The sequence below is a fragment of the Salminus brasiliensis genome, chromosome 9 (assembly GCF_030463535.1).
Source record: "Salminus brasiliensis chromosome 9, fSalBra1.hap2, whole genome shotgun sequence".
Taxonomy (NCBI): Eukaryota; Metazoa; Chordata; class Actinopteri; order Characiformes; family Bryconidae; genus Salminus; species Salminus brasiliensis.
In genome coordinates, this window is record NC_132886.1 from 9,663,498 (window position 1) to 9,687,994 (window position 24,497).

The 24,497-nt window shown below is 40.3% G+C and overlaps 1 protein-coding gene and 2 long non-coding RNA genes across 4 annotated transcripts; 2 read left to right on the forward strand and 1 right to left on the reverse strand.

Annotated features, from left to right (window-relative positions):
- Positions 1-1,509: 1,509 nt before the first annotated feature.
- LOC140562871 (uncharacterized) lies at positions 1,510-3,037 on the forward strand. The gene is made up of 4 exons (XR_011980173.1): positions 1,510-1,551; positions 2,416-2,469; positions 2,644-2,801; positions 2,948-3,037. It is a non-coding gene; the product is annotated as an uncharacterized lncRNA (long non-coding RNA).
- Positions 3,038-7,100: 4,063 nt separating this feature from the next.
- On the reverse strand, positions 7,101-11,684 carry LOC140561996 (uncharacterized). The gene is made up of 3 exons (XR_011980118.1): positions 11,563-11,684; positions 10,037-10,104; positions 7,101-7,629 (listed from the first exon to the last, which is right to left on the reverse strand). It is a non-coding gene; the product is annotated as an uncharacterized lncRNA (long non-coding RNA).
- Positions 8,331-21,700, forward strand: LOC140561991 (uncharacterized). 2 transcript variants are annotated; one of them, XM_072687337.1, is made up of 12 exons: positions 8,331-8,437; positions 9,578-9,664; positions 11,336-11,485; positions 11,685-11,714; positions 12,487-12,528; positions 12,773-12,826; positions 14,099-14,140; positions 14,387-14,440; positions 16,700-16,762; positions 20,372-20,529; positions 20,688-20,800; positions 20,966-21,700. In XM_072687337.1, the coding sequence occupies exons 1-12, from the start codon at positions 8,368-8,370 to the stop codon at positions 21,102-21,104; spliced, it is 1,002 nt and encodes a 333-aa protein (XP_072543438.1). In that variant the 5' UTR covers positions 8,331-8,367; the 3' UTR covers positions 21,105-21,700. The 2 variants fall into 2 exon arrangements, with proteins under 2 accessions (XP_072543438.1, XP_072543439.1); XM_072687338.1 differs by lacking the exons at positions 14,099-14,140; positions 14,387-14,440.
- Positions 21,701-24,497: the final 2,797 nt, after the last annotated feature.

The following is a 24,497-nucleotide window of genomic DNA, read 5'->3' on the forward strand; positions in this document are numbered from 1 at the left end:
AGATAAGGCTAGCGGGTACATGCTAGGCTAATGGCTAACTCCAGCGTAGTGTGATCATAGTTGTGTTGATATGGTTGTTTAAAGAGGAAACACTCTACAATGTGCAGGGCAGTATGGCTCTAGGACCAGGTTTGGGAAACACTGAGATAAAGCAGCCGTAACGGCAGTCCAGAAGAGCTGGTGTCCAGGGGAGGAGCCAGACATTTTAAACATCCAGGGCTTAGCCCAACTGTCCATAACCTTATATCCCCTGACTTCCCCTGAGTCTTCTGTGTGATAAAGTACACCCTCAAGAACACACACTTTATATGTTTATATACACACGTACACTCACCAGCCATTAGATGTTATTAATTACACATTATCAGTTTTTCAGCTCCACTGACTATATAGGACACTTTATGCAATATGCAGAGAAACTGAAGGACTACAAAGTTCTCCTAGATGATAAACAGAGCAGATGAAATGGACAAGGAGGTGTCCCAGAGTTGTCTTACAAAAATATTTGACAAATGGTATATTTATTTTCAAGCTCATTCATGGCAGGCTTCACACTTCGGTTTTTAAATGATATATAAAGAAATGTATATATTTACACAAAATCTATATTTTCACTGTACTAGCAGGGTTTTGCAGAGGTGCTACACTTGGTGTAATTAGAAAAAAAACTATGCAGGAGGAAGAGCTTTCTATCGCAAAGCTCCCCAACTCTGGAATAATCTGTTATTACTGTTCAGGTCTCAGACACACTCTCAGTCTTCAAGTCCAGACTGAAAACCTAGCTCTACATAAAAGGTGTCCCAATGAGGGCATCACATCTGTATTAAGCAGAGGGAGCATTTGGTAGGAAATCTAACATTTGTTCACTGCATATGAGCATCAGTTTACACAGATCTGATGTCACTTAGTTGGTGAGTAGAGAGGCTGCTGCTTATTTAATTGAGTTTACCATTTCTGTTGATGTGAAAAGAGCAAATATGGAGAGTATATAAAAGTAAAACTGTACAGCTCTACTTCTGACAACTTCTGACTTTTTGATTTAATGAACTGAGGGTCTTAATTTGTCCAGTTCTGTGAACTTATTCAGGTTAACAATGTTTTCAGTCTTCTTACACTGTCCTCACAGTTTACTGTGACTGATCTGATCTTCACTCTCAGTAAGATGTTGATGTGACTTTCTGACTTTCCAGAAAAATATGAAACAATCAAGCTGCTCCAGGCAGACCTTAAAGGTGAGACTTAACTTTACTATTTTATCAAAAGTGTACGTGTAATGAGTGATGTGTAGATTTATACTTGCATGAAGTAGAAAAAAAATACAGTCTGACAGTCTGAGAAATTCATTTTCTAATTTTCTAAATGTTTTAGTTGGGTATTCTGGTAGAATTCGTAGAGGTGTGGGGCTCAGTCTGATATGTTTTCATTGGGAACAAAATCCCTGACAGCGCCTGTGAGTCTAATCTTCATTTGAAGTAACGTGTTGATTTGACTTTTCAGAGAAATAGTACAACTATACGAAACTTCAAGAAGAAATGAATAAACTAATCAAAGGTGAGACACAACTTTACTTTTACTACATTAAACATGTAACACAAAAACAACAGACTAACTGAAGGAGTAATGAAATGTGTAATTTATCAAAAAACAAACTGCATCAGACAGAGAAAAGCTATAAAACAATCTTACAAGAGAAGTAAAACTTTAGGAGCACATTCAGAGGTTCAAATCCCAGCAGATCAGGCGTGTTGGTCAGGTCTGGTGATGTCGCATCGGTGGCAGTTAGAAAAAGGAAGTGTAGCTGGCTGAGCACATGTTGGAGGGGGCGTGTGTTGTCTCGCCCTCACTAGTGTCGGGAGCGTTGCATGTGATAGGTGGGGGGGTGCATACGTATGGGGTTGGCGATCTAAATTGAGGAAAAAATATAATAATATAAGAGTGTCCCACAAAGCCTATTGGTACCTCTTTTTTAAAGATCCCCTTTAGATGATTTGTAGATAACTTGTTCATGGTGATGCAACTACATTTCTACTAAAAGCACCTGAACCTTAAGTTGAATTCTGTTTTCTAAACTTAAACCCTGACTTTAGATCAAAAAGCTACACTAATCCTACACACGACTAATCAACTAGATTTGACCAGAAGATACTATTTTGAGCATACATCATTTATAAGGATGTAATATATAACTGGTTTAAAAACTCCCTGTGAGAAATAATGAATACAGTTACCTTCATTAGGTGTCCTTCAGTCTCAGATGCTTATCTTGAATTAAATGCAGTAAGAGTTAGCCAGTACTGTCTGTACATATGAACTCAGTTTTCTCAGTGTTCTTGTTGGTCAGTTCATACCTGTCCACAGTCTTTACAGTCATTAAACTGATCTTCTTCTGCATTAACATTCTGATGTGGTTTTCAGACATGTCAGATAAAGAAGAACTAATAACAGGAAAACAGAGCTGTGATCCTACAGGTAAGATCATTCTTAAAAAGTTCAAACATTAAACCCAACAAAAAAGAGAGACTTATTTTTTAGCATTTGCACGGCAAAGATCTTCACTCGAGGAAAAAAAGTGAAAATGTTTGAAAGTGTTTATTAAATATCATCATCATCATCATCAAGTATCCCATCATTGTGAAATTGTAGCTCGGAATGTGGATGAAGTCTGTTGTGCTGAAGGCTGGAAGTACTTCATGGGGAAGTGCTACTACTTTTCTACTGATGAGAAGACCTGGACTGCTAGTAGAGATGCTTGTGTGGCTGTGGGAGGAGACTTGGTGATCATCAACACCCCAGAGGAAGAGGTATGATGGTCAGATATAATGTAATACTACTACTATAGCTGCTACTGGCAAGTATTTATTATTATTATTATTATTATTGGTAAATTCTCATGTGTGCTAGTGTACAGTGAATACAGTCTTAAAGTAGCAGGATATTTCTGTTACAGGATTTCATAAAAAGGTCAACGTCTCCTAGTCACCTAAATTACTACTGGGTCGGTCTGACTGATGCTGTGAAGGAAGGAGACTGGCGCTGGTTAGACGGAACAGAATTCAGTACGAGATCAATGTAGGTTTAGTGTAGTGTTTAGTCTGAACGTTAACATAAAGTTATAGAAATCTTATTCCAGTGTTTTAATGTGTTTCTGAGAACGGATCCCTGTGTGAAGAGTAATCTATTATTTCTGTTCTCTTGTTCTTCAGATACTGGGGAGAAAAGCAGCCTGATAACTGGAGAGGGGAAAAAAAGAATATCTTGAAGGAGAGGATTGTGGTTTGATGCATTTTGTCACTGATGATTATGTTTTATCAGATGCAGCCTGTAATGTAGAGAATTTTAGATTTAAACGTGTCTGTGAAGCAAAAGCACCCGTCTAAGTAAAAAAAATATATTACTAATATCTTAATAAAGTGGAGGGTCAAAAAATGGAGGCTCACAAGTCTGACAGCTCTTTTCTTTTTTCCATTCTGTCTTCATTTATTTATTTTAATTTGTATAAATGTTCAGAGTGACCCTTAGCATTTTGTCACTGTCACCCAAGAACCTTGTATCTCCATTTTTGATGGTTTTCACACATAATGTGACTCACATGACAATCAAAGAGAGCTCCCCAAAAGATCTCAAGCTATTTGATGAACTTACTCTTAATAATTTGATTGAGTTTCATTTCTAAGTGATCATATTGTCCCTTGATATTAATGTCCCTGTATTGTTCTCAGTGAAACAGCCAGCCATGTGATCTACTATCTTGTGAATTAAGTGTTGAGATGATTTACTTGTTTTAGGGTGTATGTCAATCTAAAGTAGCTGAATGAGTGAATATCATAAGAGAATATCATAATTCTACTATTAACATGTTAAGAATTAAAGTGAGCTCTGAGAACAGTCAGGTCTTCATCTTTACTCTCTCTGTTTGGCATTTTCAGTCTCTTTAGTTTCTGCAGTTTGGCACATTGTTCTTCTGTGAACTGTTCAGTTTCTTTTCTGTGTGTGATGTAAAAGTCTATGTAAAACTACTTCATCTTAAAAGGTGATTGGGAGTTCTGCTTTTGTGGAATGAGGTCCATCTCTCAGCTGCTCTTCTCCACATTTGGACCACCTTCTTCAGGCTGGTAAGGGAACAGTGTAAGTGCTGTCATGACCCAGTGCTCTCTAGCCCTCTCACTAAATCTACAATCTAGCTGTCTAGGGTCCTGTTATTCAGGCACATGAAAATTCATTTCATCACCCAGATGGAGGCGCTAGTGTTTAATTTTTCCATCCAGATCACAGACATTGTGAGGCATACAGACACAAATCTGGGTTCTGCTGATTGTTTGGAGCAAATCAACCCAAACTGAATCAAAAACTCAAAACAACTTATTTGGCCCTCTGTGTGCTGAAGACCCTGCGTTCTATAAAGGTGTGAGTATTTGTCACTGTACTACATACAGCCAAATGTGTCCTCCGCATTTGACCCATCTGTGGTAGTACACACACACACACACACACACACACAGGTGAACAAGCAAAGCTAGTGAATAAAGCAATTCAGCCATACCCATTCAGACGTGCCCAGAGCGGTGGGCAGCCATTGCAGCAGGGAGCAGAGAGGGTGAAGGGTGTGTACTATATACCCTAACTGACCCTCTACTTACTAAATATCCTATGTACTATAGACCCTAACTGACCCTCTCCTTATTAAACACCCTGTGTACTGTAGACCCTAACTGACCCTTTCCTTACTAAATATCCTGTGTACTATAGACCCTAACTGACCCTCTCCTTACTAAATATCCTGTGTACTATATACCCGAACTGACCCTCTCCTTATTAAACACCCCGTGTACTATAGACCCTAACTGACCCTCTCCTTACTAAATATCCTATGTACTATATACCCGAACTGACCCTCTCCTTATGAAATACCCTGTGTACTATAGACCCTAACTGACCCTCTCTATACTAAATACTCTGTGTACTATAGACCCTAACTGACCCTCTCCTTACTAAATATCCTATGTACTATAGACCCTAACTGACCCTCTCCTTACTAAATATCTTGTGTACTATAGATCCTAACTGACCCTCTCCTTACGAAATACCCTGTGTACTATATAACCCAACTGACCCTCTCCTTACTAAACAGCCTGTACACTGTAGGCCCTGCTCGATCCCCTGTGTACTAAATACTCTGTTGTAGCGGGAGTATTTGGGAGAAGTGGGAGCACTATAACAAACCAAGCATTCTTTATTAATTATAAGATGGTTGAGTAATTGATTTTATTAATTTATTACTGATTTACTGCTATTATTTTGCTTCTCAGAGCTCCTCCTGAAGTGGTGATACTCAAGATGGATGATTTGACCAGGTGTAAACGGGCTCATAGTGTGTATGGAGGGTCTCAGAGATTAGAAATGTCTAATGGCTTGATTTGGAGGAGTTGTAGATCAATGAAAAGTTATGCTAATTATATATAATTTTATTTGCTTATGCCGGACCTACACTACATGATTTTTAGAGAGATAAGAGCAGAGATTACAATACATAAAATAACTTCAGCGATTCTTCAGCGAGGTCTTCGCATCTACTGTATAAAAGACAATAGCAAGACAACACCAGAAACACCTTTCCTTTGACACAACTTGTTCAAACCAACTCTGCGATAGCTTTAGTAAACGCATAAATCTTCAGGGAAGTTCCTTTTGGTTTAATACCCTTTTGTCTATTTATATTTCTATTATTTTCAGGAGTATATAGTTCTTTTTTTATTGTTTATGCTTGTTTGTTATTTTAGACATTTATCCTGCTCCTTGTATCAGCGGTCACATAATTAATAAACACCAGTGACAGTTTTATTGGCAGCTATACTCAATATCGTCACAGTCCCAAGAAAGGCATGTATGTCATTTAGAGCATTTCTATTGGTCTATTTACCAGACTTATTTACAGTGTGCAGAGCAGCTACAGGGTTCAAACCATAAAGAAAACTAAAAACAGACAAAATAGAGATTTTTCTACAGACAGCAGCAACATTCAGTTTAATCTTGGTCTTATCTGTCTAAATAATTTTGCTTTAAAACTTTAGATGTAATTTGTGGCCTTCCTGACTGTTAGTGATGAGCTCACTAAAGAAGTCTTTATTTTTTAAAAAGTACCAAAGTGTTGATCTGGTTACTTACTGAGTTTTTTAGAAACCCATGATAGGTCTTTTTTTTCTTAATCAGGCTTACGATAGTGACGGAATGGTCGAGGAAGGCTGCATGTGCAAAAGGGATTTAATTGGGCTAAGGAAAAACTCATGGCCTGGACATGCAGGGGTCAAGACACAGACAGACAAGAGTGTCCAAAAAAAAAAAAAAAAAAAAAAAAAGTAAGTACAACAAGACTCCAGTCTAGCACACCAACCAAATGAGCTTAAGTGGAGTCCTAATCAGTCCAATGATCAACTGCACCTGTGTGCTTAGAGCTTATCCTCAGGTGAGAGGCGGAGACCAGCCCTTGTGCATGAACTCCCCACTGAGGCCAGCAGAGGGAGACATTAGAGATAGGTTCAAACCACACCTGGCCATGAAACTGCTCATCAGTTATTTGTCAACTTTTGAGCCTGTGAACACGAGGGACTATATAAAATGTTTATAATTCCTAAACACTTATTTTGGTTAAAAATTTGGTTAAAACATTAAAAATGATGTCACTTCAAATACTTTTAGACCTGATAGTAGAAGTAAGTTTTGACTATTTTATATCAGGCTTTCACATCTGTACAACACTCAAATACAAAAAATATACTCTGAGGGCAGGATGCAGGCATCTTGTGGTTTAGATCATATTGAATAGCACACTGTAGCAGGTACCAGGGAGAGTCAAAATGAGCCTGAAGAGTCATTTAGCCAGGCAAAGAACCATTTAGTCAATGTTTCATACTGGACAGACATGTAGAAAGTACTAGAGACACAAACTTGAGTTAAAGTACAAGAGCTCTATCAAAATATTGACTTAAGTAGAAGTAGAAATGTTCTTGAAGCTTCAGACTTAAGTATTTAACATTGTACTTAAGTATTGGAAGTAGTTTATTCTAAAATGTACTACTTAAGTATCAGAAGTAAAAGTACAAGTATTGACATATGTAGTTTTTATTGTATAGTGTTCATGTTGATTAGTACACATCACTGTTTATATTAGTTCTCAGACTTAATAACTGTCTCAGTTCCTCTGGCTGTAGTAGAAGGACAGGACTGTAGAAGACAGAGTTCATTAACACAAGTCTTCAGTTAACTCTCTAAACAAACTCGCCCAAAAGAGAGAAAGTTGAACAGACCTGACTCAACCCGCCACAAACAACCAAAAATCAGTGAGGAGAGCAGCGTAAACCCCTGAGCTTCACTCTCTATAAACTCAACTACAGCTGAAAGATCTCAGGCCAGTCGGACATATGCGAGTATCTGCAGGAGGTGAAGATGGAGGTGTTTCTTCTGGTGGTTCTTTTTCTTCTTCATCTGAAGATAAATGAACAGAGCTCCAGTGTCCTCACTGCAGCAGCGGAGTGAGAGGAAGAACACCAGCATGCTCGCTCACAGCTCGATCCCCTGTTCTGCTCAATGTTGAGGCGGCTTCATCAAACCCGGTGACGGCCCCCCTCTAGCGCTCTGGTGGTGATAATGTGGGTTTGAAATGGTTCGGAACGTTTTTATGATTGTAGCCAGTAACGATGCAGCACTTAAACAATGTAACAGAGTAAAAATATTAAACTCATCCAAAATATGTAGTGAAGTAAAAGTAAAAACAAATAAACCTCCAGTAGATACAGATACAGTATTTTAGTACTCAAGTACCATAGTGAAGTACTTCTACTTTGGAGAACTTTGACTATTTTTGTTACTGGACTATTGTAAACAAAGAGCAGGTCTCCTTTCAGAGTATAAATACATTCTGCTGTAATACAGGACCTCAGAAGGTCAGATGCAGCACTGCTGTTTTTTTTTCTTGTCAGGATGTAAAAGCAGAACCAGAAATGATAACTTTAAAAAAAAGCTGACCTGATGGTGTAGGAAGGTGCACTTAGTCATATCTGAATCATACCAAGCTTGCTTTCGGTTTGTTATAAGATGGAGAATGTTGACCTCCTCTGCCACTAAAGGCTAATGTCACTTAAGCTTTTGCGAGCGCTGTGGAATACTGACACAACTGAAGTAACGGGACATTTCTTTTGTGTGGAACTGGCGACAAAAAACCTCCTCCACCACTAATGTGGTTTTAGTGCACATGTAGAGGATGCATTGTGGGAGAGTTGTGTTATATTTAGAATGACACAAAAAAGGAAGTGCCACACTCCACTGAATCTGTTTCAATAAGTCATTCAGATAACCCACCCATGAAGAGCATTGATGGCAGCCATTTACTCCAATGTGAAATATAAAAATCAAGGGAAAAAAGAAGAGGATGAACCTTCCAAAGGTGAGTTTTAATGACTAATGATATCTACAGTGAAGGAATAACAGGGTTGTATTAACTGCATACTATCAGTCATTTAATGGAGGATTAGGCACGGTCTACGACTGTTTGAGTTCTACTATGTGTTTTACTGATATTCCTAAGATCCCTTTGGTGCACAGTTTTTGTATTATGTTGCTTCCAGCCAAAACTAGGAAAGTGTCTCATGTTTTGAAGTTTGAAGGGCAGTGTCAAGATTACTTTGCTGAGCTGGACGAATTCTGCACGGAAGAGAAATGTCTGGTTAAATGATTGTAAAATGTTGTTAATTGAACAATAAAGGCTACAAGAATTCCTGAAACGTGGTTTGAAAACTATTTACCAAGTGTCCCCTACAAACAGGAGATGCACTATTCATGTTTGGTGTGGTTTTATTGTGTAGGTTCCAGTTTGAGATACGTACATTTACGGCATTTGGCTGATGCTTTTATCAAGGTAGTTGAATGTAGAGTTAGGAGTGTTGTCCAAAAACTCTTGGTGAAGTGAAAAATCTAATACGCAGTTTGTTATAGTAAGAATGTAGGTAAATATTGTACAGCACTGTAGAAATCCTATAGTTTTGTCTAACTACACTTTATTATAGTAATGGCTCGGGGAAAGACTGACTGACTTTGTGAACGTATTGTGTTTTGTTCTGGACGTCAGTAGATGTGTGAAATATCACTCAAGGGTCGGTCCAACTTCACAGCTTTTCAGATCATTGGTATAAATGTGCAGTGACTAAAAAAAGTTAATCTAACTAAGATTGATGCATGAAGCTGTTTATCTGGAAAGTGAGGCTTTGTTTGAGACTTTAAGCACTGATATTAGAATAAAGACAAATACTTAAATAAACATATAAGTATATGTAAAGTCACGTGTGAGTGTGTTTAAACTAAGCCCAACCTCTCCTCAGGAAAGACCAGTATCTCCAGTTACCAAGCAATATCTAGTTTATTTATTTAATCAGGGGAGCTGCTGTTGGGACTGAACAAATCCAGTCAGTCAGTCAGTCTCCCTCGCTCCCTCTCTCTCTCTCTCTCTCTCTCTCTCTCTCTCTCTCTCTCTCTCTCTCGATCATTGGCCTCAATTTAGCACTTTTTCTTGTTGTCTTTAAACCACCAGGGAGTTTAGCCATCAGCGATGACATCATATACTCTGAAGTTCATATTGTCCAGTCAGACCAGACAAATACACAAACAGCCCCTGATGGTGAGTGCAAATATTTATCATAACTCTCTACAGTTTTCCCAAGTGACAGTGACAAAGGCCACTTTACTAGAAACCGGACACACTGTAGGTGTACTATTGGATACTTCAACTGTAGCCCATTCTTTTAGTCATTACACAGTCCAAAAATATAAATAAAAATATATAAATGTACGCCCAAGGTAGCCTGAGGAATGACAACACATTGATATGGTGAGGACAAGCTTAATATGAAAATAGATAGTGCCAGGAGCCAAAAAGATAAACTGACTCTACAGGTCACTGTAACTCCCATGGGCAAACCACAAATAATACCACAGGTTAGTGTGTGAAATGGTCAGTAGTGTTACTGTGTGAACACTGTTATTTACTTACTGGAACTGCTGCTGCTTCTGTCATCACAAAGTTCAAAAGCTCACTGCTCTTCATCATCCTGACCAGCCCTACAGCATAAACCACACATATAAACAACAATACAGAAGTCTTCCTGACCTCAAATGTATTAATTATTGTTCTAAGTTGTAATTATTGTTAATTATAAATACCCAGCAGTCTTCCACATTTGAAGAAACATGCATTTGAAGGATGAGCAGCAGAGCAGAGTATGTGGGTTGCATCCATGAAAATTTGGCCAAAGCCTCTCTGCCATTGCCAAACATCTTATTCTGCCATTTACTCATTTGGTGTTTGGTGGACTGGATGATTGAAGATTAGGGAAATAAGACATATTGGCAATTTAACAATTCCTTCATTTAACAAACATGCTAGTCACCAGCCTAGCTATACACTGCTGTGGGATGGCATCCAATTCTTCAGCCAGCATTGGTCGCAAGTCAGACAACATGGTTGTGTTGGTCACTCTGGGACGAACAGCATGCCCAAGCTGATTCCATCCTCTGCACTCACAAATTCTGCAGGTAGTCTCTGATAAACCCTGCTCTGTGGGGCGAGCGTTGTTGGTCCCAGACTTATGGGATTGCCAATGTTTGCAGAATATCATCTTGATATCTCTCTGCATTGAGATTGAGCCTCCAATGATGACAAGCTTCATTTTTGCAGTGAGGGAGAAGTCGCCCCACACCATCACACTGCCTCCACCAAAAGATGTTTCTCCATCAATGCAGCAATCAGCATAGTGTTCTCCGCATCTTCTCCACACTTTGACCCTATGATCCAACTGCTGTAGACAGAATCTGGACTTATCACTGAATATAACGCTCCTCCACATGTTCAGGTCCAATGTATGTGTTGCCAAACCTAGTGCAAATGGGCCTGGTGGTGAAGGGCAATCATGGCAGGCCTCTTGGCAGCCTGATGAGACCGGAGATTGGCTGCGTACAGTCTGTTCCGGATTGTCTGGGCAGAGAGATGTCGGCCATATTGTCTTGGCAATGGCAGAGAAGATTCAGCAAATTTTTAATGGGCGCAACCCACATACTTGGCTCTACTGCTTATTCCACAAAGGCATGCATGTATGTTTCTTACAAATGTGGCATTTAAAAGGGAAATGAAAACACTTTCCAATGGTATAAGATTAATTGTCAAGAAGCATGGTTACAATAAAGAATCTACCAAACACAATTTTCCTTACTTCCTGTGCCAGGTTTAGTTCTCTCAAATGCTGAACCTTGAGATTACTCTTGAAACTCTTGGAAATCATTTCTCTCCTGGCAGCTGATCCTAGTCATCACAACCTGCCTGGACCACAAGACCCTGCTGACTCCTCACCTGAGACAGTGACCCCTGGATGGGCTAAAGAGAGACTGCTGCTGCGTTCTCTGTGTGCTATCTTGTTTGTTGTGGGCCTCATCATTACAGTGCTCTGTGAGTCTTAACTCATATACATATGTATATGTTTTTGTATTTTAATGGACATGACTGTATCTTTAAATACCAATTACCTGTATTTGCTGAAATCATATGGACAGCCAGGCTCGTCTTCGTCATCAGAAGGTAAAGCTTTTCTCTTGATTATGAAGTTCTTTTGGTTATGAAGACTGGATCTTCTCTTTCTGTTCCCCAGATCTTGGTAACATTTCACATAAAGAAACAGGTTGGTGTCAGAATTTGCAATGTGTGTGAACGTTGTGCCAGACAAAGCCTAAAAATCATTCAGTAAACCCAGTAGCAACTTCTAAAAATATATATTTAGGTTTTGCATCACATATGGCATTAGTTTGCCAATTCATGAGTCATTTCCGCTTTTTGCAAAATATGCTTTTATACAAGAACTCTTCTGGGCCAATACATGTTAGAGAACTTCCACAACTGTGGTGACCTTGAGCAAGGCATCTAACCCCCAATTCCTCCCAGAGTGTTGAGGTGTGTGTCCTCACTGCCCTAATACACGTGTGTGTGTGTGTTCACAGTCACGGATGGGTTAAATGCATTGGCTGAATTCCAATGTGTTGCAGTGCAATGGCAGTAAATGGTACTTATTCTTAATCAGTGTATATATTTCTCATTTAGAGGCAAGTGAGTAAGTGCTTTCTCTAATTTCACAAAACTAAGGGCGTCATTACCAAAGTGATCTAATATACACTCTCTGAACACTTTAAAAGTATACCTCTTTCTTCAGGCAATAATTATATTACCATCTCAATCATTTAAATTGTTTATATATGTACAGTATATACAAGTAAAGCTGTACAGCTCTACAAACTTCTGACTTTTTGATTTAATGAACTGAGGGTCTTAATCTTAATTTGTCCAGTTCTGTGAACCTATTCAGGTTAACAATGTTTTCAGTCTTCTTACACTGTTTACTGTGACTGATCTGATCTTCACTCTCAGTAAGATGTTGATGTGACTTTCTGACTTTCCAGAAAAAGATGAAAAACTCAGGCAGCTTGAGGCAGACCTTAAAGGTGAGACTTAACTCTACTGTTTTATCAAAAGTGGACGTGTAATGAGTGATGTCTAGATTTATACTTGCATGAAGTAGGAAAAAAAATCCAGCCTGAGAAATTTATTTTCTAAAAGTATTGACTATTCTGGAAGAATTCGTAGAGCTGTGGGGCTCTGTAATATCTTTTCATGGGGCCTAAAATCCCTGACAGCGTCTGTGAGTCTAATCTTCATTTGAAGTAACGTGTTGATTTGACTTTTCAGAGAGAAATGACAGTAATACAAAACTTCAAGAAGAAATGAATAAACTAATTCAAGGTGAGACACAACTTTACTTTTACTACATTAAACATGGAACACAAAAACAGACTAACTGAAGGAGTAATGAAATGTGTAATTTATCAAAAGAAAAACTGCATCAGACAGAGAAAAGCTATAAAACAATCTTACCCTGAACCACTCTCTGTCAGAAGTGAGCGAGAAGGGGGAAGTGAGCGTTTGCACAGGCAGCGTTTTAAATGTGCATCCCTAAAATATGACTTCACTCTTAGCAACCCAGACATGCTTCCTACTTTAGAGTGTTTTGTTCAATTTTGGAAACAGCATCAAGCATCTTTAAACCCTTTACACTGCAAGACTTATTACACACTAAGGTGTATTACTCAGTAACTACAGGGACGTCTGTACAAACTGGTGGAGCTGGTCTTTGGTAATAGTTTGTAATAACACTTTTGGCCCACCAGCCAAGGGGTTAATCAACAAGACAGAAACATGCAATGGCAGAAGTCATATTGAAAATGCTGGAGAGATTTGTTTCATGTTACATTACTACTAGTGTTTATTTAATATCAATAGCAAAGTGCAGTTGGTAAATATAAGAGAAACTAAGAATTGTAGCTCTTTTAAATAATCCCCAACTAAGTGACTTTAGAGTAACTTAAAATAATGTGTAGATGGAGTTGTACTGAACAATGGTGAGATCACTTCCTACCAAAGGCTCTATCTGCTAAATATAGACATGTCTGGTTAATGTAGACATAACCACGTTTTCCTGTTCTTGTTCATTGGTGCAGATTGAGAGTACAACATCTGTTTAACCCCTTAAATGGCCAAAACATGGTGGAAAAAAAATCTAATAAGAAGTCAACTGCAGCTGTAGCTTCTAAGACTCAAAGCTTCTTAGAGTTCAGCACAAGCTGGACACTGGGAAAGTGCTCAGAAGTTGCAGGTTTAAATGACAGAGCCAAATTAGAGGAGGCAGACCTATGCTTTCAATTGTTAATCTGTTAAGCAAATTCTGTCAATTTGTAATTTTCATTAACTGAAAATATTTTTCAATAATTCTATTATTTTAACCATGTAAATCATTTAAATCGTTTATAAATGTACAGTATATAAAAGTAAAACTGTACAGCTCTACAAACTTCTGACTTTTTGATGTAATGAACTGAGGGTCTTAATTTGTCCAGTTCTGTGAACTTATTCAGGTTAACAATGTTTTCAGTCTTCTTACACTGTCCTCACAGTTTACTGTGACTGATCTGATCTTCACTCTCAGTAAGATGTTGATGTGACTTTCTGACTTTCCAGAAAAAGATGAAAAACTCAGGCAGCTTGAGGCAGACCTTAAAGGTGAGACTTAACTTTACTCTTTTATCAAAAGTGGACGTGTAATGAGTGATGTGTAGATTTATACTTGCATAAAGTAGGAAAAAAAATCCAGTCTGAGAAATGTATTTTCTAAAAGTATTGACTATTCTGGAAGAATTCGTAGAGCTGTGGGGCTCAGTGTAATATCTTTTCATGGGGCCCAAAATCCCTGACAGCGCCCATGAGTCAAATCTTCATTTGAAGTAACGTGTTGATTTGACTTTTCAGAGAAAAATGACAGTAATACAAAACTTCAAGGAGAAAATGATAAACTAATCAAAGGTGAGACACAACTTTACTTTTACTACATAAAACATGTAACATAAAAACAACAGACTAACTGAAGGTGTAATGAAATGTGTAATTTATCAAAAAACAAACTGAACACATTCAGAGGTATAAATACCAGCAGATCAGAAGAAATTTGATGTTGACATTTATTACATTGATTCTTTGGCCTCAAATATGGTGTGCAAGTTAGAACTGGTAGCCTCCTAGCTAAACTGCTATGTACTGATGCTGAAGTTGGCCACACACACACACACACACACACACACACACACACACAGGGCAGCCATTGCTGCGGGACCCAGGAAGCAGAAAGGGTGAAGAGTGGTAGGTTGCCGAGCCAGAGTATCGAACCCACAGCCTTGTCATCGACAGCTCAGAGCTCTATCCGCTGAGCCACACCAGCCCTTCAACAATGCAGCTGCAGATGTTTAAGATTTAAATAAAGCCAACTGCAGCTGTTGCTTCTAAAGCTGAAAGCACATCACAAGCCTGACACTGGCAAAGTGCTCAGAGGATGCAGGTTTAAATGATAAAGAGCCAAAGTAGAGGAGGTTTCATGCTTTCCAGTATTAATCTGTAAGCTTTTAGTTATTAGCCAGCTGTGCTAACATAACATGCTGTGCTAACATTGTCTTGCTACACTCATGATTAAGCCTTGACATCCTCCTGATTTTGAATCTATCTGTCCACAGAACATCCTTCCAGTAGAATTCTGGCCTATACATGTTGTCTTAAGCAAACGTCAGCCAGACAGCATTGGTCTTTTAGGAGAGTATACATAAGATCATGTAGGGAGAAGGGAGTGTATGTACAGTTTTGTGCAAAAATAACAGCAGTGAATCTTTATGATAAGTGCTTTATATTCGTGTGGCATGAACTCGATTAACATCTGACATTTTAGCTGAGCAACCAATAATTTTCAGCCCTTCTTGATATGTTTCCCCCTCTCCAATCCAGTGTCTGAAAGGATCCATTTTTCTCACTGAGCAAGGGCTCAAACCAGCAGGTCCAACTATATTAGGGCCAGTTACTTCACTGAATGAATGACCTTACCAATTGAACTCCACACTGCTATTAATTTGCCACTAATTAACTAATTTCAGTAAATGAGTCAATTGCACCCAATAAGTGTGTACATGCCTTAACTGTTGATTATGTTGGTTGCCCATTACTCGGCTACACCTTTCCCCATGTTGTATCATCTTCTCCTCCAAAATCTGTAATTAAACGCATTAGTGAAGTTAGACTGCTTTATTTTACACAAAGCTGTATGATCAGTGTTTCTGGACCGGAGACAGTTCAGAACTGCTAGGTGCAGAAATCGGACTGCTGGAGAAAGATCATCTGGCAGACTGGAGGAGTGAAAACAGCCTGTTTACCCTGTTGATAACTCTTTATTTCGCTGGGTCACTGTAGATTATTTGTAGATGAACTACTTAAAAGCAGCACTATGCAAAATTGCTCTTTCTTGCTTCTGAGCTCCCCCTATTGTCAGTAAAGGGAATTAGCACTTCAAGCAACCACTAAAGGAGACACTTTTCTGGATGAGCTGAGAGATACAGAACGGTCACTGAAAGTGAAAGAGGTATGAGGACTGAGGCAGTAGAGTAATATTAAAGTATAGTAAAGTATTTTACACAAATATGGTTAGGCAGCGTTACACAGTGCTCACAAGCTTTGCCCTGCCCACTTCACCAAAGTTACACTGTGCGATTAGCAGTACGCCGAGCTGGGAGTGGCAACAACAGGGACACTATTTTAGGTCGGTGGTCTGACTATTTCAGGTCTGACATTTTATTAAATTTGAACCTAAACCCCAATTTCAGCTCAGAAACTACACTTTATCCTAAACATGACTCTTAGCATTGCTGTTAATCCACTCAATTCTACTAGTGTGTTACTGTTCTGAGCATCTGTATATAATCTATAGAGAACCATCATAATAAGAGTGTCAAAAAAGCCTATTGGGTACTATGTTGAGCATACATCAGTTATAAGGATGTAATATATAACTGGTTTAAAAACTCCCTGTGAGAAATAATGAATACAGTTACCTTCATTAGGTGTCCTTCAGTCTCAGATGCTTATCTTAAATTAAATGCAGTAAGAGTTAGCCAGTACTGTCTGTACATATGAACTCAGTTTTCTCAGTGTTCTTGTTGATCAGTTCATACCTGTCCACAGTCTTTACGGTCATTAAACTGATCTTCTTCTTCATTAACATTCTGATGTACTTTTCTGACACTTCAGATAAAGAAGAGCTAATTAGGCAGCTTAAGGAAAAAGAAGGAAAACAGAGCTGTAATCCTACAGGTAAGATCTTTAAAAAAAAAAAAAAAAAGTTAAACCAAAAACATTGTAATAATGTATATAATATAAATAATAATAATTCATAATATAGAATCAGAATCAGACTTTATTGGCCAAGTATGCTTACACATACAAGGAATTTGTTTTTGGTTACAGTAGCTCACAGTGCACGATAACTGACATTACAGAAGTAACAAACACACCCAACCTACACACAAACACACACACACACACACACACACACACAGTGACATACACGCACAGACACACCTGTAAACTTTACCTTAAATATACAACTCTGCACGTTAAGTGCTAAGTGCAGCAGTAAAGAACAGTGCAGACTGGATTAAATAGATATAAATATGGAGAACAGAGGAGTCACTGGTTGAGACGGTAGTACAGGTTGTTCTGAGACACTATCAGATAAATAAAGTGCAGTACAGAGAAAGGAGAGTGAGAGAGCATCTGGATAGGATGTATGTATGTAGTAGACTGTATACAGAAAGTATTGTTGTAATGTTCAGCTGTTCATGAGTGTGATGGCGTGTGGGAAGAAGCTTCTCTGTAGCCTGGAGGTCTTGATCTTCAACTGGCTGAAACGCCGACCTGAGGGAAGATACTGGAACAGGTGATGTCCAGGGTGTGATGGATCACGGACGATGTTCTCTGCACGCTTCCTGGTTCTGGCCGTGTGCAGGTCTGGTAGGGAGGGCAACTTCACACCGATGGTTCTCTCTGCAGACCTGATGAGGCGCTGCAGTCGGTGGGTGTCGTGTTTGGTGGCTGAGCTGCCCCACACTGTGATGCATGCGGTGAGGACCGATTCTATGGTGGCGGTGTAGTACTGCACCATCAGCTCCTTGGGCAGGTTGAACTTCCTCAGCTGAGGCAGGAAGTACAGCCTCTGCTGAGCTCTCTTGACGATGGTGCTGATGTTGCAGTCCCATTTCAAGTCCTTGGAGATTATTGTGCCTAGGAACTTGTAGGAGTCCACAGCCGTTACAGTACTGTTGAGGATGGTGAGTGCTAGAAGAGTTTGAGGACTTCTCCTGAAGTCCACTCTCATCTCCACTGTCTTGGCTGTGTTCAGCTCCAGGTTGTTCTGATAGCTCCAGAGGACCACCTGCTCCACAACCCGTCTGTAGGCAGACTCGTCACTCTCCCGGATGAGACCAATGACTGTCAAATCATCTGCAAACTTCAGGATTTTGACTGAGGGGTCCGTGGAGGTGCACTCATTTGTGTAGAGTGAGAAGAGCAGCGGGGAGAGAACACAGCCTTGTGGAGCTCCTGTGCTAATGGTCCTGGTTCCTGAGGTGATCTTTCCCAGCCTCACCTGCTGCTCTCTGCCAGTGAGGAAGTTTGTGATCCACTGGCAGGTGGAGGCTGGCACACTGAGGTGGGTCAGTTTGGTGTGTACATGTCCGGGGATGATTGTGTTGAAGGCGGAGCTGAAGTCCAAGAACAAAACTCTTGCATATGTACTTGGCTGGTCGAGGTGCTGGAGGATGTGGTGAAGTCCCATGTTCACTGCATCGTCCACAGACCTGTTGGCCCGATACGCGAACTGCAGGGGGTCTAGTTGGGAGTTGGTGATCTCCTTCAGGTGGGTGAGAACCAGCCTCTCGAAGGATTTCATGACCACAGAGGTCAGTGCGACAGGTCTGTAGTCATTCAGTCCAGAGGTGGTTGGCTTTTTGGGGATGGGAATTATTGTGGAGCGCTTGAAGCACGCCGGTACGACACACTGCTCCAGTGATTTATCGAAGATCTTGGTGAAGACAGGAGCAAGCTGGTCTGCACAATTCCTCAGGCAGGAGGGTGACACTCCGTCTGGGCCTGGTGCCTTCTTCACTCTTTCTTTTTTGAAGTGAAATTAAGGCTTTTCAAACCTACAGTAGAAGGTGTCTGGTGGAGTGGTCGTTTGTAACCTGAGAGGTTGTGTAGACACTTCCAGACGGCTGAAGGCTCGTTAGTGGACATCAGTCTGCTCGGCTTGGTGGAGTAGCTCTTCTTTGCAGCTCTGATCTCTCTGTTCAGTGTGTTCCTAGCCCTGTTGTAGAGCGTACGGTCTCCACTCCTAAATGCGTTCTCCTTGGACTGTCGCAGGTGCTTCAGTTTGGCGTTAAACCAGGGCTTGCCATTATTGTATCTAATGCGAGTCCTGGTCGGAACACAGATGTCCTCACAGAAGCTGATGTAGGACGTCACTGTATCAGTATATTCATCCAGGCCGCTTGTAGAGTCCTCAAACACACACCAGTCTGTTAACTCCATACAGTCCTGAAGCCTCTCTTTAGCCTCACTGGTCCACTTCTTCACAGTACTAACCTCAGGCTTGGCCCACTTGAGCTTCTGTCTGTAGGTTGGGAGAAGATGGACCATAGAGTGGTCAGATAGGCCCAGAGCAGCTCGGGGAACGGAGCTATATGCACCCTTTAGTACAGCATAGCAGTGGTCTAGTATATTACTCTCCCTGGTGGGGCAGGTAACATGCTGTCTGTATTTGGGCAGCTCACTGGTAAGTTCCGCTCTGTTGAAGTCCCCAAGAATGAGGAAAACAGACTCTGTGTGTTGGTGCTCCGCGCTGGTGATCTGGTCTGTGAGGGCGCGCAGTGCCCCGCGCACGCACGCGCTTGGTGGGATATAAACTCCGACGAGCACCACGGAGGAGAATTCCCGCGCGCAGTAAAAGGGTTTACAGAGTATAAACACAGACTCCAGATCAGGACTGCATGTTTTCATGAACACAGTGAGGTCTGAACACCAGCCGCGGTTGATGTAGGAGCAGATTCCTCCGCCTCTAAGCTTCCCCGAAGTCTCCGCGACGCGGTCCGCTCTGTGGAGGTGAAAGCCGGCGAGCTGGAGCGCGCTGTCCGGGCCGGCCTCGGTGAGCCAGGTCTCAGTGAAGCACAGCGCCGCAGAGAGAGAAAAGTCGTTGCTGGTCCGGTTCAGAAGTGAAAGTTCGTCCATTGTGTTGCCTAGTGAGCGGAGGTTGGCCAGGTGTAAGCTGGGAAGCGCTGTGCGCAGTCCGCGCTGGCGGAGTTTGACGAGCGCTCCGCTGCGTTTCCCACGTCTGCGCGTCCGCCTGCGTCTGCGGCTGAGGAGCGCAGCTACTCCGCTCACTACAACGTCCAGAAAACAGTCCGATAAAGAGAAATCGGGAGTGATTCCATTAGGCATGGAGTGCCTGATGCTGAGAAGATCCTCAGCGCTGTATGTGACCGTGTTAGGTTCACACGTGACAACTAAAACAAACAAAGCGCCATCTTGGATTATTTAATAATAAAATAAAATACAATAGATTAGATGTTTTAGATTTTTTAGGTATTTGAGCAGCATTAAGATCCTCACTCAAGGAATAAAAACTTTGAAAACTTTATTTTCACTGAGAAAATAACTTTTTAAAAATCATTATGATTCAGCCTTGGAAGGACTGTTATAGTGAGGGAAACATGTCTTAACCATGAGAGCCTTTAAAGATAAGATTAAAAACCTTCAATTGTTTTTACATGATATTTTTGTTTTTAAGATAATTCTTGAAAGTGTTTATTAAATATCATCATCATCATCATCATCATCATCAAGTATCCCATCATTGTAAAATTGCAGCTCAGAATGTGGATGAAGTCTGTTGTGCTGAAGGCTGGAAGTACTTCAGGGGGAAGTGCTACTACTTTTCTACTGATGAGGAGACCTGGACTGCTAGTAGAGATGCTTGTGTGGCTGTAGGAGGACACTTGGTGATCATCAACACCCCAGAAGAAGAGGTATGATGGTCAGATATAATGTAATACTACTACTATAGCTGCTACTGGCAAGTATTTATTATTATTATTATTATTATTATTATTATTGGTAAATTCTCATGTGTGCTAGTTCTGTACAGTGAATAAAGTCTTAAAGTAGCAGGATATTTCTGTTGCAGAAATTCATAAAAAGGTTGAATAATTACGAATACTACTGGATTGGTCTGACTGACGCTGTGAAGAAAGGAGACTGGCGCTGGTTAGACGGAACAAAACTCAGTACAACATCAAAGTAGGTTTCAGACAGCACTGAAAACACACCACTGATCTGCTCTTAGAGTTTAGTCTGAACATTAATATAAAGTTCTAGAAATCTCACTCCAGTGTTTTAATGTGTTTCTGAGAACGGATCACTGTGAGAAGAATAATCCATTATTTCTGTTCTCTTGTTCTTCAGATACCAGTATTATGACAGGGAAAGAGGGAACTGTGGTCTGATGAGATTAACCACTGACACTTATTTATTAAAAATTGCATTATGTGACGTATATTATAGAAAATTCAAACATGTCTGTGAAGCAAAAGCTCCAATTTAAGGGTAAACAATTGAATGACTAATATGACAGCAAGGTAGAGGGTCAAGGGTTTTCCTTTCATTATTTATATTTGTTCAAATGATCAGAGTAGCCCTTAACATTTTGATGCACTCATGCAAAAACCTTGTGTCTCCATTTTAGTTTTTTCACTTTTTCACTAACAATGTGAATCTGGTTGTTCTTTACATTGTGTTAAAATTTCATGATGACTGGACCAATAGAAAAGCTTCAAAATGACTTTTTACACTGATGTCTATTTAAAGGTAAGGAGTTTTTGACAGCATCGATTTATATAAACATCCCTGTAGCAAATTACATGATCATCCAGCAGAGACAGCTTCTAAAAAGATCAAGTTATTTGAAGGTCTTACTCTCAATCATTTCATTTCATTTTAATGTGTAAGAGGTTGTCATCCTTTGATATTGATGGCTCTATATTGTTGTAAACCAAACAGCAAGTCATGATCAGTCATCCTCTATAAGTGTGAAAATGCTTGTTTGGTTGTTTTTCTGACATTTGTTGACTTAAAATAGCTGAAAGACTGAAATTATCTTTATTGTATTAATAAAATGTTCAGAAATAAAGGGAGCATTGTGTACAGTCTGGCTTTTTCCTCTCTGTTTTGCATTCTCAGTATCCTTCCTAGTATCTATGACATTATTTTATGGATTTTGTGGTTTAAGTCTATTGATTCTCTGTAAAGGCAGGTGTGTGTTAGGTAGAGTTGCTTTGAGGAGTCATTAGTACATCTTGAAAAGTGATTGGAAGTTCTGGTTTTGTGGAACGAGGTCCATCTCTCATCTGCTCTTCTCTGACCTTGGCTCACCTACAGGGTAAGTGCTATGACTCCATGCTCCCTAGCACTCTCACTAAATCAACAATCTCACTATCTAGGGTCCTGCCTGAGTAGTTAGAGCATATGGCTGAACCTAACTGTTCCTATGTGAAGTAATTACCATGAGAGTATAGCTTAAGCTAGCGCATGGTGGTTACCAAGGCAAGTGGAAGGAACCCACATGAGGACACCTGAAGAGAATGGCCTGGCCTGAGGGCGGTATAAAGAAAATTCAGATTCTGAAAAGTGGGACAAATAACACGAGCACTCACCTCTGCTCCGGTCCGCATAAATAAAAAGCAAGGATAGACGGGTGGGGAGGAGTGACGTCCTCCACTGCTGCCAAAGGTGGAGGCAGGCTGCATAGACAGTGTCAGGACAGGCAGAGGTCAGGAACCAGCCAGGCAACTTCCAGGATTGGTAAAGAAGCAGTGACTTCACCAAGAGCACTTCCAACTGAGGTTCCTAATCAGTTCAAGCATGAACAGCACCTGTGTGCTGGAGCTGAGCCCCAGATGAAGGGCTTAGGCCTTGCACATTTGCCTGTGCCTGAGCTCCCCACTGAGGCCAGCAGAGGGAGACATTACAACCAGCACCTCCATGTGGTCCAGTTTCTCAAAGTTCTCAGCGCTGTTATCTGTTGAAGTCTGCGGCTTGCGCAGCACACTGTAGATTGTGGCTGTGTACTATAAACCCTGCTAATACCTCCCTGTACTAAAATTTCCTGCGTACTATAAACCCTCTAATCCCTCCCTGTACTAAAATACCATGTGTACTATAAACCCTCTAATCCCTCTCTGTACTAAAATACCATGTGTACTATAAACCCTCTTATCCCTCTCTGTACTAAAATACCATGTGTACTATAAACCCTCTAAGCCCTCCCTGTACTAAAATACCATGTGTACTATAAACCCTCTAATCCCTCTCTGTACTAAAATACCATGTGTACTATAAACCCTCTAAGCCCTCCCTGTACTAAAATACCATGTGTACTATAAACCCTCTCATCCCTCCCTGTACTAAAATACCATTTGTACTATAGACCCTCTAATCACTCCCTGTACTAAAATACCATTTGTACTATAAACCCTCTAATCACTCCCAGTACTAAAATACCATTTGTACTATAGACCCTCTAATCACTCCCTGTACTAAAATACCATTTGTACTATAAACCCTCTAATCACTCCCTGTACTAAAATACCCTGTGTACTGAAAACCCTCTAATCCCTCTCTGTACTAAAATAAATATTTTGATGTGAGTGAACAGAGAGGCAATACAGGGAGTAAACACCAACACATTGGGCCATTGATGATCTGGTCGAACAGTTATAACTGCATGAGAAGGGGGTTACTTTACTTCCAACTCAAATGTTAGCAATAAGGGATCTGTTGAGGGATAATCGGTTGGTGTTTACACATTTGAACATGCACATGTTTGTATTTGTGTCTTTTTGTATTTATTGTACTTATGGTCTTTGTAGTTATTGTCTGTGCAGCCGCTCTCATGTTTTGTCTATTAACCTTGCATTATTGTATTTCCTACCTCTTCTGCACTGGAGACTTAGCCTAACAGTGCCTGGTTGTACTGTACAAGCCTGTATTAGTATAATGACAAAGTTGAATTTAGTAAAAATGAGCTCTCCCAAAATCCACCTCATTCAACACTTTATGGGATTAATAGAAGTCAAACCCATTCATTTAGCACCTTAGTCATCCTTAGTTCTTTACAAATATCCCCTTTACAGTAATATGCCCAGGTGTGGCCAACTGCAGATACAGGATGAGCAAGTTTGGTGCCAGTGTGACCATCAGACCCATTTAGCCTGCAGTGGTTCAGACAGCTCAGCAGACAGTGTATGATTCCAATGCTTTTGGCTATGCTGCACAATTATCTTACTGGGGGACATTTGGGGGTTCAGAAGTTTGGTTTTGTCCAGTCCCATGTGACCCTCTTTTTCCAATGATTAGAACCTATGCAACAAGAGCCTTTAGATATCCTGGGCCCTTTACAATCAACTCCACAGAATATAGATATAACTTGATTATTGGAGATTATTTTTTGAGGAGGATAGAGGCATTTTCTTTACTCAACCAAGAAGCCAAAACTGTTTCAGAGGTGTTAGCAGAAGAGTGTGATTGTAGGTATGTGCAGCTCACAGTATAGATAATGATCAGAAAACTTTTAATCCTATCTGTTCGAAGACTTGTGCAGACTATTAAACTTCCACTAGTAATGAATCTCCCTACCATCTTCAAACTGATGGGTTGGTTGAAGAACTGTACTCTGTCTATGTTGTCTTTATTTGTGGAGGCTAATCAGCAGAACTGGGATGCAGGGCTTGTGATGGGATGATGTCAGTTCATGATGATCAGCTGTGGAACTGGAAAACAGGAAGTGACGGATGATTTGAATAGAGAGGATTCAGTATGGCGGAAAAGACTGGAGCTGGGGACGGAGCGGTGTTGTGAACTCTGGAGTGAGACAGGGTGAACACAATCTGAGACTTTTGTGGGCAGATAAGAAAACTCTTTTTTTTTTCAGGATAAGATT

Bases quoted from the DNA above. Each gene is read 5' to 3' on its own strand.
- LOC140561991 (XM_072687337.1), top strand. From the start codon at position 8,368: ATGGCAGCCATTTACTCCAATGTGAAATATAAAAATCAAGGGAAAAAA. The intron at 12,827-14,098 runs GTGAGACACAAC...CTGACTTTCCAG, and splicing joins AATGAATAAACTAATTCAAG to AAAAAGATGAAAAACTCAGG. The intron at 16,763-20,371 runs GTAAGATCTTTA...GTAAAATTGCAG, and splicing joins ACAGAGCTGTAATCCTACAG to CTCAGAATGTGGATGAAGTC.